This window comes from Danio aesculapii, chromosome 6, assembly GCF_903798145.1.
Source record: "Danio aesculapii chromosome 6, fDanAes4.1, whole genome shotgun sequence".
NCBI lineage: Eukaryota > Metazoa > Chordata > Actinopteri > Cypriniformes > Danionidae > Danio > Danio aesculapii.
The window spans coordinates 48,764,611-48,781,169 of NC_079440.1; the positions used below are offsets into that span (position 1 = coordinate 48,764,611).

General features: G+C 34.4%; 2 protein-coding genes across 3 annotated transcripts in view; one reads left to right on the plus strand and one right to left on the minus strand.

Annotated features, from left to right (window-relative positions):
* The window catches only part of LOC130231040 (protein FAM107B), an 11,382-nt gene extending 5,466 nt beyond the window's left edge, over window positions 1-5,916 (plus strand). For both annotated transcript variants that reach the window (XM_056460413.1, XM_056460414.1), the window contains exons 3-5: window positions 869-1,064; window positions 2,182-2,329; window positions 5,307-5,916. In XM_056460413.1, the coding sequence (XP_056316388.1) occupies window positions 869-1,064; window positions 2,182-2,329; window positions 5,307-5,423 (461 nt within the window). In that variant the 3' untranslated portion in view covers window positions 5,424-5,916. The remainder of the gene's footprint in view (window positions 1-868; window positions 1,065-2,181; window positions 2,330-5,306) is intronic.
* An 8,102-nt stretch (window positions 5,917-14,018) lies between these two features.
* camk1a (calcium/calmodulin-dependent protein kinase Ia) overlaps window positions 14,019-16,559 on the minus strand; it is a 45,965-nt gene continuing 43,424 nt past the window's right edge. The window contains exon 12 of the mRNA XM_056460415.1: window positions 14,019-15,260. Coding sequence (XP_056316390.1) covers window positions 15,169-15,260 — 92 coding nt within the window. The 3' untranslated portion in view covers window positions 14,019-15,168. The remainder of the gene's footprint in view (window positions 15,261-16,559) is intronic.

The window sequence follows — 16,559 nt, forward strand, 5'->3', positions numbered from 1 at the left end:
TCCGTTGCTTTTTCATGTTAGTAAATGCATTTACTAATGTAACCTTATTGTAAAGTGTATAGACCATTTCAATGTGGTCATGTCATTGGCCCATGAACATTTCCTGCTTGTTATCAAACTATTTAATAACTGTAACAAAGAGGGAATTCAATTGTAACTTAATATTAAAACCATAACATTATTTAACTATATATATATATATGGATTCTTGGAAGCTGTAGAAACGTTGGGACCATTGGGGCTTTATAGCAGAAAATGAATGTTCGCAATCAAATATAAGTGTCCCTGACAATTGGTGGTTCTGATGTCAGCATTTTCTCATTCATTTAACTCATTGAAATGAATAATAACTAATTTCAGTTACAAAGTTAATTGAGATTCATCTATAGGCATAATTAATATGTGGTGTTATATATTATGTTGCCGCTCAATTTGATCCAAATGCTAAATTTAATTCTTAATTTTAAATCTTTTTTATTTAAATGTATAAACAAATGTGATATTCACATTTACAATGTAAATAAGCACATTAAAAATCTTTCATAGGGCCCATTTAGTGGATTAAAAAATAGTATAATTTAAAAATACCTGCTCTATTATTATCATTATTATTATTATTATTATTATTATTATTATTATTATTATTATTATTATTATTATTATTATTATTATTATTATTATTTTAGATAAATATTAAAGTTAAAGGCTTAAGTCACGCGAGATGTCCTATTATTCTTCTAAACCAGTTAACTTGTCTGGTAAACTGTACAGTTATTCTTACACAACTGTTTTTTTTTCTTTCTTTTTTTTTGCTTGTTTTTTTGCATGTATTGTAGAATGGTCTCTTTTGCCTCTCTCCCTCCGTTAGATTTAGTCTCTGATCTTGGATCTGTGATAGACCCTGATCAGAGGTGGGCAAGAGAAGAGGATTTAGACCACAGCAAGTTGCTTCCTGAGCACACGGACTATGAAGAGCTCATCAGGCCCAAAAAACTCCACAATCCCATCAAAGCGTCCAAGAGCCACCGGGAGCTCCAGCGAGAGCTGATTATTACACACAAAAGGTGCAAACTGACCCAGAATTTGAGTTGAAAGCATGTTCACATTCTGAGGCATGAACAGAAGCTTAGTTTCAGCGGTATCACCTGACCCAATTCCTAATCCCTCTTCTTCACACATGCATTGCACTAGGACGGCCGAGTTCTGTCCAATAGATGGCAGTAAAAGCTAACATATGCATGCAATTAATGTAGTGTTCTTCTTGAGGACACTCTTAAAGAATCTAAATATAAAAGATGACTGTTAGATGTGCCAACTAGTATCATATAACCACTGCAGGTTAAGGGGAAGTTTTCCAAAGAAATTAAAATTTGCTGTTAATTTACTCTTGATGAAGCCATCTAAGATATACAGTAGGTGAGTGTTGTTTTTCTTAGGTAGAATGTTAAAGGTGATGCATGTAATGCAAGAAGACAGCTATTGGCAGTTTAAGAGTAAATATACATCTACTGTAGAAGCACAACTAAATTAATACCTGTACCACAGGGGTCTTATGAAGTGAAAAAGTCTGGTGTGTGAAAGAAACTGAATGTTATTTATTTACAACATTGTTATCACCTTTAATCTACAGTCACTACAAACCCAGTCTCAGTCACAAGATTTGCTATAAGCATTATTGGAAAGTAGCTTATACAGTAAATACGCTTCGCACAACTGGTTAAGGTGCATTTACATCATGAATGAAATATACTCACATTGTTCATGCTCTCATGGAACTTGCAATTGCAACCTGTGAACTAAATCTTCTGAGAGTGCCAACTTGCATCATGTGATCCCAGTAGGCTCATTTTACTGTTTGTTTTTTCATAGAACTGCATAATGCTGATCTTTAACATCATGGTTTGTCTTACAGTTGCAGTGACTGTGGTGTAAAAAGCAGCATTATTTTTTGGATATTTTGTAATTTAATTTTTTTATAATTTAAAAAATTAAAAATATTAATTTTTATTTTAAATAGTGGTCAACATTTCACTCATCTATTAAATGTTTATTAAATAATAATTGCAGTAATTATGCTTGTACTTGACTTTCAGTCTCCACATACTGGATTTGCTTTTTATTCAGTTGTATTGAATGGCTTTCTATATAAAATTTATAATAACCTTTTTACTTGTCTATCAGAGGAGCAGTGGTGGAGGAGAAGCCAGAGTTACAGAGAGTTCTGGAACAGAGGAACAGAGCTCAAGCTCTGAAACAAGAGCAAAAACAAGAAGAGGAGAAATCACCCCTGGAGCAGGAGTTACTGAAGAGACAGATGAGGTTAGAGAAGGTAAAAGCTAAAATTGCACCCCTAGAACTATGCTGAGCAATGACCAAATCAGTATCCAATAGACAATATTGTTTGATTTATGTTAGTTAAGCATTTAAATTCTGGGAAGCCATCCAAATGACCTGGGGTAATTTTATAAATCCAAAATACATTGATAAATTACTGTCAATCACTCATAAGTGAAAATGACTAATAAAGACTAAAATATGCTAAAGCAGTTATCAACTCTTCAGTACTCATAGGGTCAACTAAAAGATCATTCAGTCAAACCTAACAATAATGACATCTAACTGCACTCCAGTGTAGGCATGGGCCGGTATAAGATTCTGACGGTATGATAATTTTGGATAAAAATATCACCGTTTCACAGTATTGTGATTACTGCTCTAAAATAAGTTCTTTTTAAATGTCTGGGTAAAAAACAACAACTTTTTTCAGCTTTGAACACAATATATTTTATTTATTAAACATTTAAAATATTTTGGAACAGTAAACATGTCAAACTAAATAATTCATCATTGACTTCTGTTGTCTTCATTAGTTTCAAAAACACTGATTTCATTACAATTTAAAATGGCATCTTTGGATACCTTTTCTTCTGGAGATACTGTTGTCCTAAAAACCGTAAATAAAAAAGACACGTACCTTAAGAACAGTATAGCAGAAAATTTTAGCGGTTTTAAAACCTTGACTTTTCAAACCGCGGTATACCTTGAAAACGGTTATCGTCCCATGACTACTTCAGTGGCACAAGTCTACTCTTAGGTTGATCTTTTAGGGCAATCCTGTTCCTGGAAAGCTACCTTCCTGCAGAATTCAGCTCCAACCCTGTTCAAACACATCTGAACTTCAGGTACTAATTAAGTAGAGACAGGTGTGTTTAGTCAGGGTTGCAACTGAAATTTGCAGGAAGGTAGCTTTCCAGGAGCAGGGTTGGTGACCCCTGCTTTAGGGGGTGCCTTGGAGTAAAGTGTCCAGGTTGGCATATCTAACTACTGGGGTGCTTCAGGGCTCAATTTTAGGGTCACTTCTTTTTACTATCTACATCCAGGATTAGCACATTTTTAATCCAATTCATGTTTATTTAAATAGCTCTTTTCACAATGTAGGTTGTGTCAAAGCAGCTTAAACATGGTTCTAGTAAAGTCCAGATTTCAGAGTTGAAGTTTAGTTCAGTTTAGTTTAGTTTAGTGTGACTTAAATTTCACTGCTGAAAGTTCAAACACTGTAGAGCAACTCCACTGAAGCGCAGCTCCACAAGTCCCGAACCAAGCAAGCCAGTCGTGACAGTGACCCACAGGATCAATGCGGGGACTCATTGCCACGGTGGTTTTTCAGGAATCAGTCTCATGCACTCCATTCCTCCATGACGACCACAGCATCAGCTCGGGATACGGCCTGGTCCAGGATTGTGAATACCTTGGGATCATATCTTCGCAGGTTCTGGATCGCATCAATGGTGCTGCATAGTCTCTAGGGACCTCGGAATGAGTATCCCCAGGTGGAAATAGAGAATAAAGAAAATGATTAGCGTAGCTGCTGTTCATAGTCTATTTAAATGAGATGCAAAAATGGATTGTTATAAATGAAAATAGCAGTTATATAAACAAATATAGAAACAAACACGTAAAGCACATGAGAGTTTCTAACACAATGTCTGGTGTATTAAGGAGTGTGTCCTGCACTCCTCCAAATTTGATCCAAGAAGGCCACTATCCTGCAGAGTTTAGCTCCAACCCTATTCAAACACACCTGCCTGTAGCTTTCTAGGGATCTTGAAAACAGTGAGTAGCATTCTAGTCTGATAATTTGATGATGGCTGCTCACATCTCAGCAGACTTATGTTTTCAACCACACCAATACTTCATCACAATCAAAATTCCTTGCACATTATTGGAACCATCCAGTTATTCAGATTTGCCTTACAAATTAGGCAGATTAGGCCATTCCTATAGACTCATATCACATATCTGAGTGGCTTTACAACAAGTGGCTTCACAGCAACTCTGTGAATGTCCTTGAGTGGCCCAGCCAGAGCCCAGACCTAAATCCTATTGAACATCTCTGGAGAAATCTGAAAATGCACACCGTCGCTTCCCATCCAATTTGATAGAGCTTGAGAGGTACTAAAAATAGCAATGGGCAAAAATTTCCAAAGTCAGGTGTGCCAAGCTTGTGGCATCATATTCAAAAAGACTTGAGGCTGTAATTGCTGCCAAAGGTGCATCAACAAAGTATTGAGCAAAGGCTGTGAATACTTATGTACATGTGATTTTTTTTTTTATTTTATTTATTTATTTATTTTTTTAGGTTTTTAAAATCTTTTTTCACATTGTCATTATGGGGTATTGTGTGTAGAATTTTGAGGAAATAATTGAGTTTAATCCATTTTGGAATAGGGCGAAAACATAAAAAATTGTTGAAAAAGTGAAGCGCTATGAATACTTTCCGGATGCACTGTACTAATTATTGTCATAATTTATTTCAGTATTTCAGTTTTTGGCCTTGGCTTTTTGCTTTTTTGGTTTTCGGATTCGGCCAGGAATTTTCATTTCGGTGCATCCCTATTTCACATTTACTCTCCTGCCTATAGACCTGCAAATTGACGATGGCTAGTATTTTGTACTTTGATACAAATTTGCTAAGTATAGCTTTATATATGTACAAAAGCTTTAAAAAATCTAAATATTAAAAACCTTAAAGAATTTAAAATGCTGATGACAGTTGCAATGCATCAACACCTACTTATGAAAAGGCTCTATAGCAGAGCACGCTACGCAACTCCTCGATTGAGCTCTATCCAGGCTGGGCTATTGCAATTCTCTCAAAATCACTTCCAAGGACTTTCACATTTATCGTTCCATGCTGGTGGAATGACTTGCTTCTATTATCCTTGTTTCTAAGTCAGCATTGCTCAAACAAAAGCTAAATGATTGAATTTAACCTTACTAAGCTTGTTTAACCTTGTTCTCCTCAGTTTGAGAAAGAAGCCGAAGAGCAGAGGGAAAGGTTAAAGTGCGCTCCAGAGTTCATTAGAGTCAAGGAGAGTCTGAAGAGGACAGCGATCACAAGTGCTGCGGAGAAAGAGCTGTAATCACACATCAGCAACAGCAACAGATCTGCAGCTGCAATCAAATTTATTCAGCCCCATTTACATGCAAGGCATTCTGCTGCTGTGAACAAAAAAGGTATGAAAACGGTTCGACCAAGGCATCGGTAAACTGTTATAGAAGGGGTGATACATGGTTTCCGCTACATTCATTCTTCCATGGCGGGGCGCCACACCGAAATTCATCCCACCATGGCTACATTACAACCTCTCATTCAAAACATTCAGTCGTTTTTTTATAGCAGGTTATAATCGCACCAAAACATATTAAAAGGTAAGTGAATTATAACAGCGTGAACTTTTCTGTACTCGTAGTAGTGCAGTATGCTGTTTGTTTAACCCTTTAAGGTGACGTGCTGACTGACAGATGCGTGATGCATAAGGCCAACAAACACGACGTATAGCTTTCAGTTATGAAGAACACAGTTTTCATTATATTTTATTTATAGTTAAAGGTCTATTGCTCTACATACAATGACTTTATCTTGCTGGAGTTTATAACCGTCTCACTTTACTTCAGGACGCATTAATGCCGCTCTGTATGTCTATTGGAGACATTCACAAATATTCCTAGCAAATCTAATAAATGTTGGAGGCATATTCGCTACATAAACGCACTAAATTGCACTTCAGCAGCGTTTATTTGAGAGCGCACAAGAAAATCTGCACTTGAGAAGCGTATATTTAAGGGTGCGCAAGAAGTTTTGTAAACGAACAGAGGAAATTGCCGCTCGAGCACAGAGAATCACATGCTCATATTATATGAATCACATAAATGCGTTCTCGACTTGTAATACTGCGCTCACGACATTTGTCAATGAAATAACGCCATTGGTAGTTGATGGATCTGTGTAAAAGGCCCAACAGAGTCTGCTGCCACAGCTGGAAAAAAATCCTAGAGGAAACACTGTGATACATATCCGACTGATTCTAAGGACAATGTTCAAAAAGGTACATTTTGTAGAAGATCTTTTAATCTTTATAAGCTCCAATAAAGCCTTCTAACAAGTGCTTACAAGCATGTCTACTGGAATCTTACTAATGGATTTACAGAAAAACGTACGTTTGTTTTGTTTTTCTGAGGGGTTGAATAATTTTGATTGATTTTCCAGCTGAAAACTTCACTTAGTTTCAAAAGCTTAGGGTTTGGATTTTTAATGAAATCAGGGAATATGAGAACCCTATGTTGAGGACAGGAATGTTGAAATGTGGGTTTAAGTATGTGATAAGCCTTTTTGTAATAAGATTCCATGTACCGCACCTTATTTTGCACACAAAAGTACAGAATATCTCCAAATATACTGTAACTGTCTAGTTAGAGTATATAATATAATTTTATGGTCTATATTTATATGTTATATATTTTTAGGCTTTTTAATGGTGTTCCTAACAAAACCTTGAGAGAGAGATGATATAATCCCATAGACACAATTCAATGTGTACCAGATTATTCAGTATTTTATGTTGTTTAAATGTTTCTAATCATTTGAATTGTTCAAATTAGGGATGCTCCGAAGATCAGTATCGGCCGATAATCACATTTAATGACTCGATCGGTACTCGCCCATCTGGGCAATCTCTTAAACCGATCGCAGGGGTTTGTTTATGAGTTTACAAGCAGAGAAAACGCACATGCACTCCTGTATATTATGCATAGCCCACAGCAGCCACAACACATGAGGAGATAAATGATGATTGTGATGCTCGCGTCACAACAGCTAAAATACAGATGTGGTGCGACCTGTTTTTACAGTCAATTGCAGAGACTCGTGAGTGATGCTCTCTTTGTTGCAGCGGTTGTATTTCCAGTGTTTTGAGCTGCTGTGACACGAATGGAGCAATCTCAAAATTTTCTCTTTAGTAAAAAAAATCATTAATTTTTTGAGTATTTTTAGGTGTGCGTTTTAACTTCTTATGCATCAAATATGCACTCTTTTATTGATTGATAAATGTTGAATTCTTCTTTCAGTCTTTTTCTTCTTGCATTGTTTGTAATTTTTCTTACCAATTTTTATATCTGTGTTATATTATTTTCTGTAAATTTGCTTCTGGCCATTTTCACACCTAAATGGTTAAAGGAGGTGTGTTTATGGTATAATAGGTTGTTTTCAATCACGTGGTTCTGGTGATGCGTGAAATTCAGATGGAGGGCAGGAAGTAAACTGAATGGGAGACAAGGAGGAAAGTCCGTATTTTAGTGATTTATACAATATTTCAAAGGAAATATAAATAGAAAATAACCACACATGTTGGGCATGATCCTTATATCATGAAGAGGGCAGAGTTACATGGCAGGGTACGTTATTTATATTCTGTATAAGTGTAGTGGTGTTTGTATCTGATTTTTATATAACACATTAACATTTAAACACATAGCTTAGTCTGAATATAATCTTTATTGGTGCTGTCAAATTAATTATTGTGTTCAAATTATTGAGTAAAAAATGTTTATTATGTGCAGCCTTTTCTGCCATTTTTGAAAGCAGTTTCTGGTACTTTCCTTCCTTTATGAGCTAAAACTTTTGGAAGTCTATAAAAGCTGTTAAACATTTCTTATTTTGGCCAATTTAAACAATTATATACAAGGTAAAATAAAAACATTTTGATGTCCTGATAGATTCCTATGTTGAAGAATCACTTCCTGCCATTCATCTGAATTTCGCGCATCATCAATGATTTCATGATTTCAGCATCCTTAATTTAATTTCTTAGGTAAGGCAAGATCTCCACTTAAGTATCATACTTAGAGGGATAATGTGCTTAATGCATTATAACGCTTAAAGCTTTAGAATAGGTACTTGGTATCTGCCTATCACCATGACAAAGAATCGGTACTCAGTATCAGCTGTAAAAATCCTAATCGGAGCATCCCTAGTTCAAATACAGTGTTGGGCTTGATTTTCTGTTTCTAGCATGATAAGTTAATTCAATGAATTAGCATGTCTATCTCTTGGTTTATTTTATCAGAATAAGAAAAAATATGTAAAGTTGGGTTCAAATTGTCAAGTAACAATCAGTATCATTGCATAATGCATTTTTTTTTATTAACATATACTGTTTCTTACTATTATCTTCTTTAAAATTGACCCATTGTTGATTTATATTTCTTTATATGGGTGACTTTTCACATTCAAGCCTTTCCACTGATCATAAATCACAAATCTCATGTGTATTTTTTGGCTAAAAACACAAACCTAGTTTTTTGTTATCACATTTTGTACATTTTGTAATAGTCCTCCAATAAAGGGATTGTAAAATGTTTGGAGTGTATTACCTGAAAGTAGCAACCACAGTCTGCCTTTGCATAGCACTCTGATGTGAACTTTATTTGCACTGTACACAAAGATTTTACTGAACACACAATGCATAGACAAGGAGTGTTTATTCATAGCGTGCTACTACCTGTATATCTTTAAGGGTACAAATCATTGGCTCGTCATAACTCCATCGATAACACGTGATGCATTGCATCCATACAATTGTTGCTTTTACAAAAAAAGACATACAATATATGTATACATCGTCTTAATGTATAATACACATACTGTATATGTGTTTTCTCGTCCTGTGTGCACTTCCATGTAGAAATAAATAAATGAAACAAAAAGTCAGAATTGGGGAGGAATTAATTACCCAAAAACCAGGGTGCAACTTTATGTAGTACTTTTTAAAGCCAAAGTATTTCATTGATTACTTCTAAAGGATGTTTAATCAGCTCATCTGAGGCAGTTTGCATAATTATAATAATGAACTGATTACTGAACTGCTCATTAGACTTGCATTTTTATACTAATTAAATCAATGATTGCACTTAGGCTGAAAGCAGTTCTAAATCTGCATGTTTTTAATTATATATTATATACTGTATGTACCTAATATTTGATATTTCACAGAAGTATAGCAAATATTACAATTTATCAAATAAGGGTTCATTAGCAAAACAAATGCATTGTTGTTGTTTTTATTATTATAGTTGGCTTCAAGTAAGTCATGTGCTCAAATTGGCACAGATATGATATATATAAATATATACACACATATACTGATGAACAAGGTGATAAATGTTCTTGCATTGTCTTTTTTTTCCTTTCAATCCAGTTTGAAAGTAAGGCCAGTATTGAGTTTTTAAAATAACAATAATATTAATAAATTCATTTGTTGTTGTTTTAAAACACGCATATTCCACAAAGAAACTCAAAATATCTTGTGCCTCCCAATTCACAACGACATATGACAGCAATAGCCTGTCTTTTTTTTCAGTTAGCATAGTGGTAAAGATATGAATATGTTTATCATAAATATTTAATATTTTGTTCATCGCTCTTGTAAACATATTTTTTACGAGGTCATGCAAACATTAGACGTCTTCTGCACAGGAAAACAGTACAGATCATGGCCAGCGACCTAAAATAAAGAATCTGAAGCAATGAACCGATCAGCTCACACAACACACACCAGGAAAAAGCAGATAATTATGGGGAAATAAGTCATTTTTAGTTGCAAAACGAAATTATTGTTGTGACAAAGAGTAGTTATTAATCAACCTCTGTTCCAAAACCTTATTTTGGCTGATTCACAAAGAGCATTTTGTGTGTGTGTGTGTGTGTATGTGTGTGTGTGTGTGCGCGTGCGTGCGTGCGTGTGTGTGTGTGTGCAATTTTACAAATGGTTCTTGGACATTGTTTAATGTACAGTACAAAACACTGCAAAAGACTCAAGTGCAACAGTGTTTGGAAGGATATCGGGGACAAAAGTCTTTATATGAAACACAAGAAATTTAATTGCATCAACATCAGCCAGTGAAATTGCTGTATTTGAGAAGCTTTCAGAATGAAGGACTTTTTTCATAGTACCTATAACTACTGGAAAAATAACCACTTTTTGGTCTGTTTGTACCGCAGGAACTGTCAATGATTTCAGTTTTAAGAATGCCATTTGGGGGAATTAAATTAGCTCCTACTTCAATACAGTACAGTTGGTAGTATATCAACTAGAATGATGTAAGTGTACACTGACTGGAGGAATGCATGCAATAAAAAGCTCAGCACATTATTTTAAATTGTTACAACATAACCTACCAACGCTATCTCATGGCAATTTGTAAGACTTTGATTTAGTGGCTGATTCGTATGAATTTGTAAGATCTTATTCGTATGATTTGCTTATCCCCTATTGATGGTTGAGTTTAGGGGCAGGGTACATTTTCATACGACTGAACTCGAATTCATACAAATTAGCCACTAAACTGACAAAACGTAAAATAGTTATGTTTCCTCTTGAGGTCAGGCTGGACCTACACATTCAGAAATGTAATGTTGGTAACATTAACTGTTGCCTTGCCTTAAATTAGCTCCTACTTTAAGGTAGGGTCTAATCCAGTACAATAGGAACTACGGTGATGTAAGTGTACACTGACTGGAGGAGGGCATGCAATAAAAAAGACCAGCACAGTATTTTAAAGTGTTACAACAAGACCTACACATTCAGAAATGTGATGTTGGTAATGCCTTCCATACTAGTTCAACATGTCAATCTAATGTGATTACCTAGAAAAATTATGAAAAAATAATGCAGTGCAGAAAAACGGTTTCTGCGTGAATGGCACAAAAAAATTGCTGTATTTGAGGACATTTCTAAATGGAGGAATGGTCTTAAAGTTCCTAGAACTATTGGGAAAATTAACCACTTTTGGTGTGTTTGTACCACAGGAACTGTGAATAATTATAGTTCTAGAAATGCCATTTGGAGGAATTAAATTAGCTCCTACTTCAAAGTAGGGTCTTATAGTACAATAGAAACTACAGTGATGTAAGTGTACACTGGCTGGAGGAATGCGTGCAATTAAAAAGACCAGCACAGTATTTTAAAAAGTGTCACAGCAAAACCTACATTCAGAAAAGTACGGTAACATTAATTGTTACCTTTGTATGTGATATCTTTGCATTTGACACGATTAAATTTCATGCTTTAAATATAGACTTTTCGCTCCAAATGCCTTTCATACTAGTCCAACATGTCGGTCTAATGTGATTACATAGGAAAATAATGAAAAAGTAGTACAGTGCAGCGGAAAAATGTGTTCTGTGTGAGTGGCCAATTAAATTGCTGTATTTGAGGACCTTTCAGAATAGAAGGATAGGTTCCTAGAACTATTTCGGGAAAAATAACCACTTTTTGGTGTGTTTGTTCCACAGAAACTGTGAATGATTTTATTTCTAGCTATACCATTTGGGGGAACTAAATTAGCTTCTTCTTCAGAGTGGGACCTAATACATTACAATCGGAACTACAGTGATGTAAGTGTAAACTGACTGGGGGAATGTATGCCATATGAAACACCAGCACAGTATTTTAAAGTGTTGTAAAGCTGATGTTGGTAGCTGATGTCTGCGGGTAACTTTACATGTTTTGCATGATCAAATTTCACATTTCGAAATAGACTTTTGACCCTGACTGCATTCCATACTAGTCAAACTTGTTAATCTAGTGTTATAACATATAATTAGAAATTAGTGCAATGCAGTGGAAAAACATGTTCTGCGTGAATGGCCCACAATGCAGCATCTGCAATACTGTAAAAAGCATAAATATACTTAGCCCTCACAAATATTGAGTAAAATAGTCAGTATTTTTAATACCTTTTGGTATTTATTGAAATATTTTGCAGAGCATGCTGCATTGCATTTTAAGACTTTATTTTTTTTTTTATTGCAAAGGTGTAAAAATTAAGCAAATGTGTAAAGATTGAGCATTATTTTACAATTTGAGCCTGATTAATATTTGAGTTGTCAATCTGCAATATAACTGAATAGAACATGTCTTCCAACATGGTGGTTAAAAAAGCTACAATTTGCATCAGTTGTTTGTTTTACATTTTAAAAAAGGACTTTAATATTTTTTTTCTGTACTTATCATGTTAAGTTTATTACTTTATGTTAAACATATGTATCGGTGTTTTATATGCAATTCAGATACATAACTGTTCTGTTTTTAAAGGTTTTGGAACAGGGCTAGAGAGCAGAGCTATTTTTGGTCTCATACAGTCTAGAACTAGCAGAGATTATATAGTTTTGATATTGCATTTAATCTGGGTGTGAAAATTGCATCTGGACTGTTGTTCAAATCTCTTAACACCCTCACGATTAACCTGTTTTCTCTACATGCTTCATTTGAAGGTTGATAGAGCACAACAGTTCCGGAAGTAAAAACTCCATTCATTTTCTCCCCAGGGAAGCTGATTAACTGTATCTGATAAATCTTTCAAGACAGATCTGATGTGAGCTCTGAGGAAGTTAATCGGCTTTATATATTGTTCATCTTTTCAAATTAGCATATTTTTTAAACAATTGTGTTTGATAGTGTAATTCTGCTAGAAAAAAACTACATTACCCATAGTGCTGTACAAAATCTTCCACCAATCAGAGAGTCTGAGTGAGCAAATGTGTACCAAAATATATCTTTAGCTGCACATATTAACAGGAAGAACCACAAATTCTGTAATCAAATCACTTTAAAAATACTTAAATAGTTGCATAAATTGGCATACTTAGCAATAAACTAAATATTGTTTCAATTCAATTATTAGTATTTTAAAGATAAAATTTCACATTTTAAATATAGATTTTGGCCCCGACTGCATTCCATACTAGTCAAAATTATGACAGCAAAAATTGAATAAAATATTGATTCAATTCTATGAATAGATATAGATATCTCTTTTTGATGTTTTTAGCATTGTCATTTGCAAAGCTTCATGGGATTGTAGTCATTTCCCCTCATTAAAGCTGTTGAAGGGATAGTTCACCTTAAAGTTAGATTTACTCACTGTTTACTCTCTCACTGACGGTTTTAAACCTATTTGAGATTCTTTGCTCTTTTGAACACAAAAGAAGACATTTTGAAGAAAGCTGAAAGCTTGTAGCCATTGACGTCCACAATAGGAAAAACAAATTACAATGGAAAGTCAATGGTTTAAGCACATTTTGTTGTATTTGTACCGCAATGAGTGTGAATTATTGTCTTTCTAGGAATGCCATTTGGGGGAACTAATACAGTACCTAATACAGTACAATATGAACTACAGAGTTGTAAGTGTACATTGACTCAAGGAATGCATGTCATACAAAACACCAGTACAGTGTTGTAAAGCTGATGTTGGTAGCTGATGTCTGCGGGTAACTTTGCAGGTTTTGCATGATCAAATTTCACGTTTCAAATATAGACTTTTGGCCCCGACTGCATTCCACACTAGTCAAATTTTTGACAACAAAAAAATGAATCAAATATTGATTAAATTCTCAGAATAGATTTAGATATCTCTTTTTGATGTTTTTAACATTGTCATTTGGAAAGTTTTATGGGATTGTAGTTTTTTCCTCATTAAAGCTGTTAAAGGGAGAGTTCACCTTAAAATTAAATTTACTCACTGTTTACTCTCCCGCAGTTGGTTTTAAACCTTTATGAGTTTCATTCTTCTGTTGAACACAAAAGAAAATATTTTGAAGAAAGCTGAAAAACTGTAACCAAAAACAAATACTATGGAAAGTCAGTGGTTACAGGTTTTTGAGCTTTCTCCCAAAATACAGTTTTTTGTTCAAGAGATTAAAGATTTGGAACCATGTGAGGGTTAGTAAATGATGTTAGAATTTTCATTTTTGTGTGAACTGCCCCTTTAAGTTCCAATTCTTGTATGGTTTGTTAGATTTTTGTATACTTCTCAAATGTTGTGATTCTCCTCATAGCTGCGTGATTACTTTCATGCCTTTATAATGTTTTTTTTAAAGCCCTATGGAAAAAAATGAATGTGAAAAATACCTCCATGACTGTTTATAAAAGCGAGCAGCCATTTATATGCACAAGATCATATGATCGCTGGTTTAGCTTGGAAATGCCACAGATTTTCACTACAGAGCCAGTCTGAACCAAATCACAATTCAACGACATGGACTTGTGGATTAAGGCGTGAAAATGTACTTAAAGGGACAGTTCACTTCAAAATTTTCCTTTACTAACCCTTAAGTGGTTCCAAAGTTTCTTTTTTTCTCTGTTGAACTACAAACACAATAGGTACTTTGAAGAATGTTATGGGTAAATGGGTAATCATTCACTTCCATAGTAAACTAAATAAATAAATACTATGGAAGTCAGCCATTGACTTCCATAGTATTTCTTTATTTAGTTTACTATGGAAGTCAATGGCTACTGGTTGGCAACATTTTTCAAAATACCTTCATTTTTGTTCAACAAAAGAAAGAAACTCAAACGGGTTTGGAACCAGTGGATGGTGTGTAAATGACGACTGAATTTTCATTTTTGGGTGAACTGTCCCTTTATTGATGACAAATGAATTTATCGCCTGAGCAAGTGGGACATTAATAAATATTAAGACATTAAATACCTAGTGGCTTTCCAAGAAAGTCCAAATTGCTACGGGGTACAGACCTGAATGTTTCCTCAAAGATAAATAAATAACATAAATATACAACACACTTTTTTTTTTCTCTTTGGTCGGGGTACAGAAATATGAATAATCAGACAAAATAAAATGATGGAGGAGTTATGCATCTGTCAATGATATACCCACTTCTCAGAGTCTCTCCTGTCAGGTTTGTTTGGGTTTGGCTCCATCTGCTGTCTGTCTGCAGGAGAGCTGTGTGTCCTGGATGGCTCAGTCTGGTGTGTGTGCGTGTGTGTGTGTGCGTGTGTGTGTTCGTGTTCTGTAGGTTCTGCTTCAGATCCTGCTGGTTGGTCGGCAGCAGTAAGCACAGCTCCTGAGACTGTCCCGATCAGCACTGCCTCGACGGCCGTCCACACTGGGAGAACCTGAACATGAAGAGGTGAACATGAACAGATACACGAGCTTTTGGTTTTTAATAAGGCTATAAGCACAAAGATACTTCTTTATTCCTTAAGCTGATTCCTTATAGCTGTTGTAAATTCACTGTAAGCCTTGGTTTAATGAGGCTTATTGTTTTTGTAAAACAGTTAATACATATAGTTGACGTCTATAATTATTAGCCCCCCTGAATTATCACCCCTCCTTTATATTTTATTCCACAATTTCTGTTTAACTGAGATTTTTTTCAGCACATTTCTAAACATAATAGTTTTTATAACTCATTTCTAATAACTGATTTATTTTATCTTCGTCATGATGACAGTAAATAATATTTTACTAGATATTTTTCAAGATACTAGTATTCAGCTTAAAGTGAAGTTTAAAAGCCTAACTATGTGAGTTAGGGTAACTAGGCAAGTCATTGTATAACAATGGTTTGTTCTGTAGACAACTTTAAAAAAAAATGCTTAAGGGGGCTAATAATATTGACCTTAAAATGGTTTTATTCTAGCTGAAATAAGCAGCTTTCTCCAGAAAAAAAAGTAGGAAATACTGTAAGAAATCCTTTGCTCTGTTAAACATCATTTGGGAAATATTTAAAAAAGATTAAATAATTGACAAGAGGGCGAATAATTCTGACTTCAACTTTATATGAAGCAAGTTTTCCTTAAAAAAAGCAAAAAAAATTTGACTCTGAGCTGATATCAGAAAGATTGCCAAACAGTCACAAGTGAATGTCTGTAGAGTATTTTACTACAGCTTTGAATGCTGCTCAACTAATCAGAATCAAGGACTGGAAGTAAATCTGTTTTATAAAAGCATTTTTAGCACAGTGTCATTGTTTTTGGGATAAATATAATGTCACAGCTCTGGCCTCTTCCTGGAACACATTACAGCGCTTAAACATGAAAAAAAGTCAGATTTTCATATAAAATAAGATAATAAATTAAATATCACTTCAAAATTTGAATAGGAAATGAACTGAATATTTATGAAACTAATTATATAACATAAATGTATAAAACAAAAAAGCTAACCTAAAGTTAAAATGTAAAAATAAATTATTAAATTGGAAAAAATTAAAACCAAGCAAAAATAACAAAAGCACAAACTTAGTTTTATCTAATTAATTTTATGTAGTAAACAATAAATACTGCTAAAATAATCAAATAACACTGATTTAGCATTTTTAAAATCTTTTACAATTTTAAGGCGTTTAAGGTGTGTTGGGGAAAGTTATGCAATAGAATATATTGAGTTACTCCCCCAAAAAAGTAACTAGT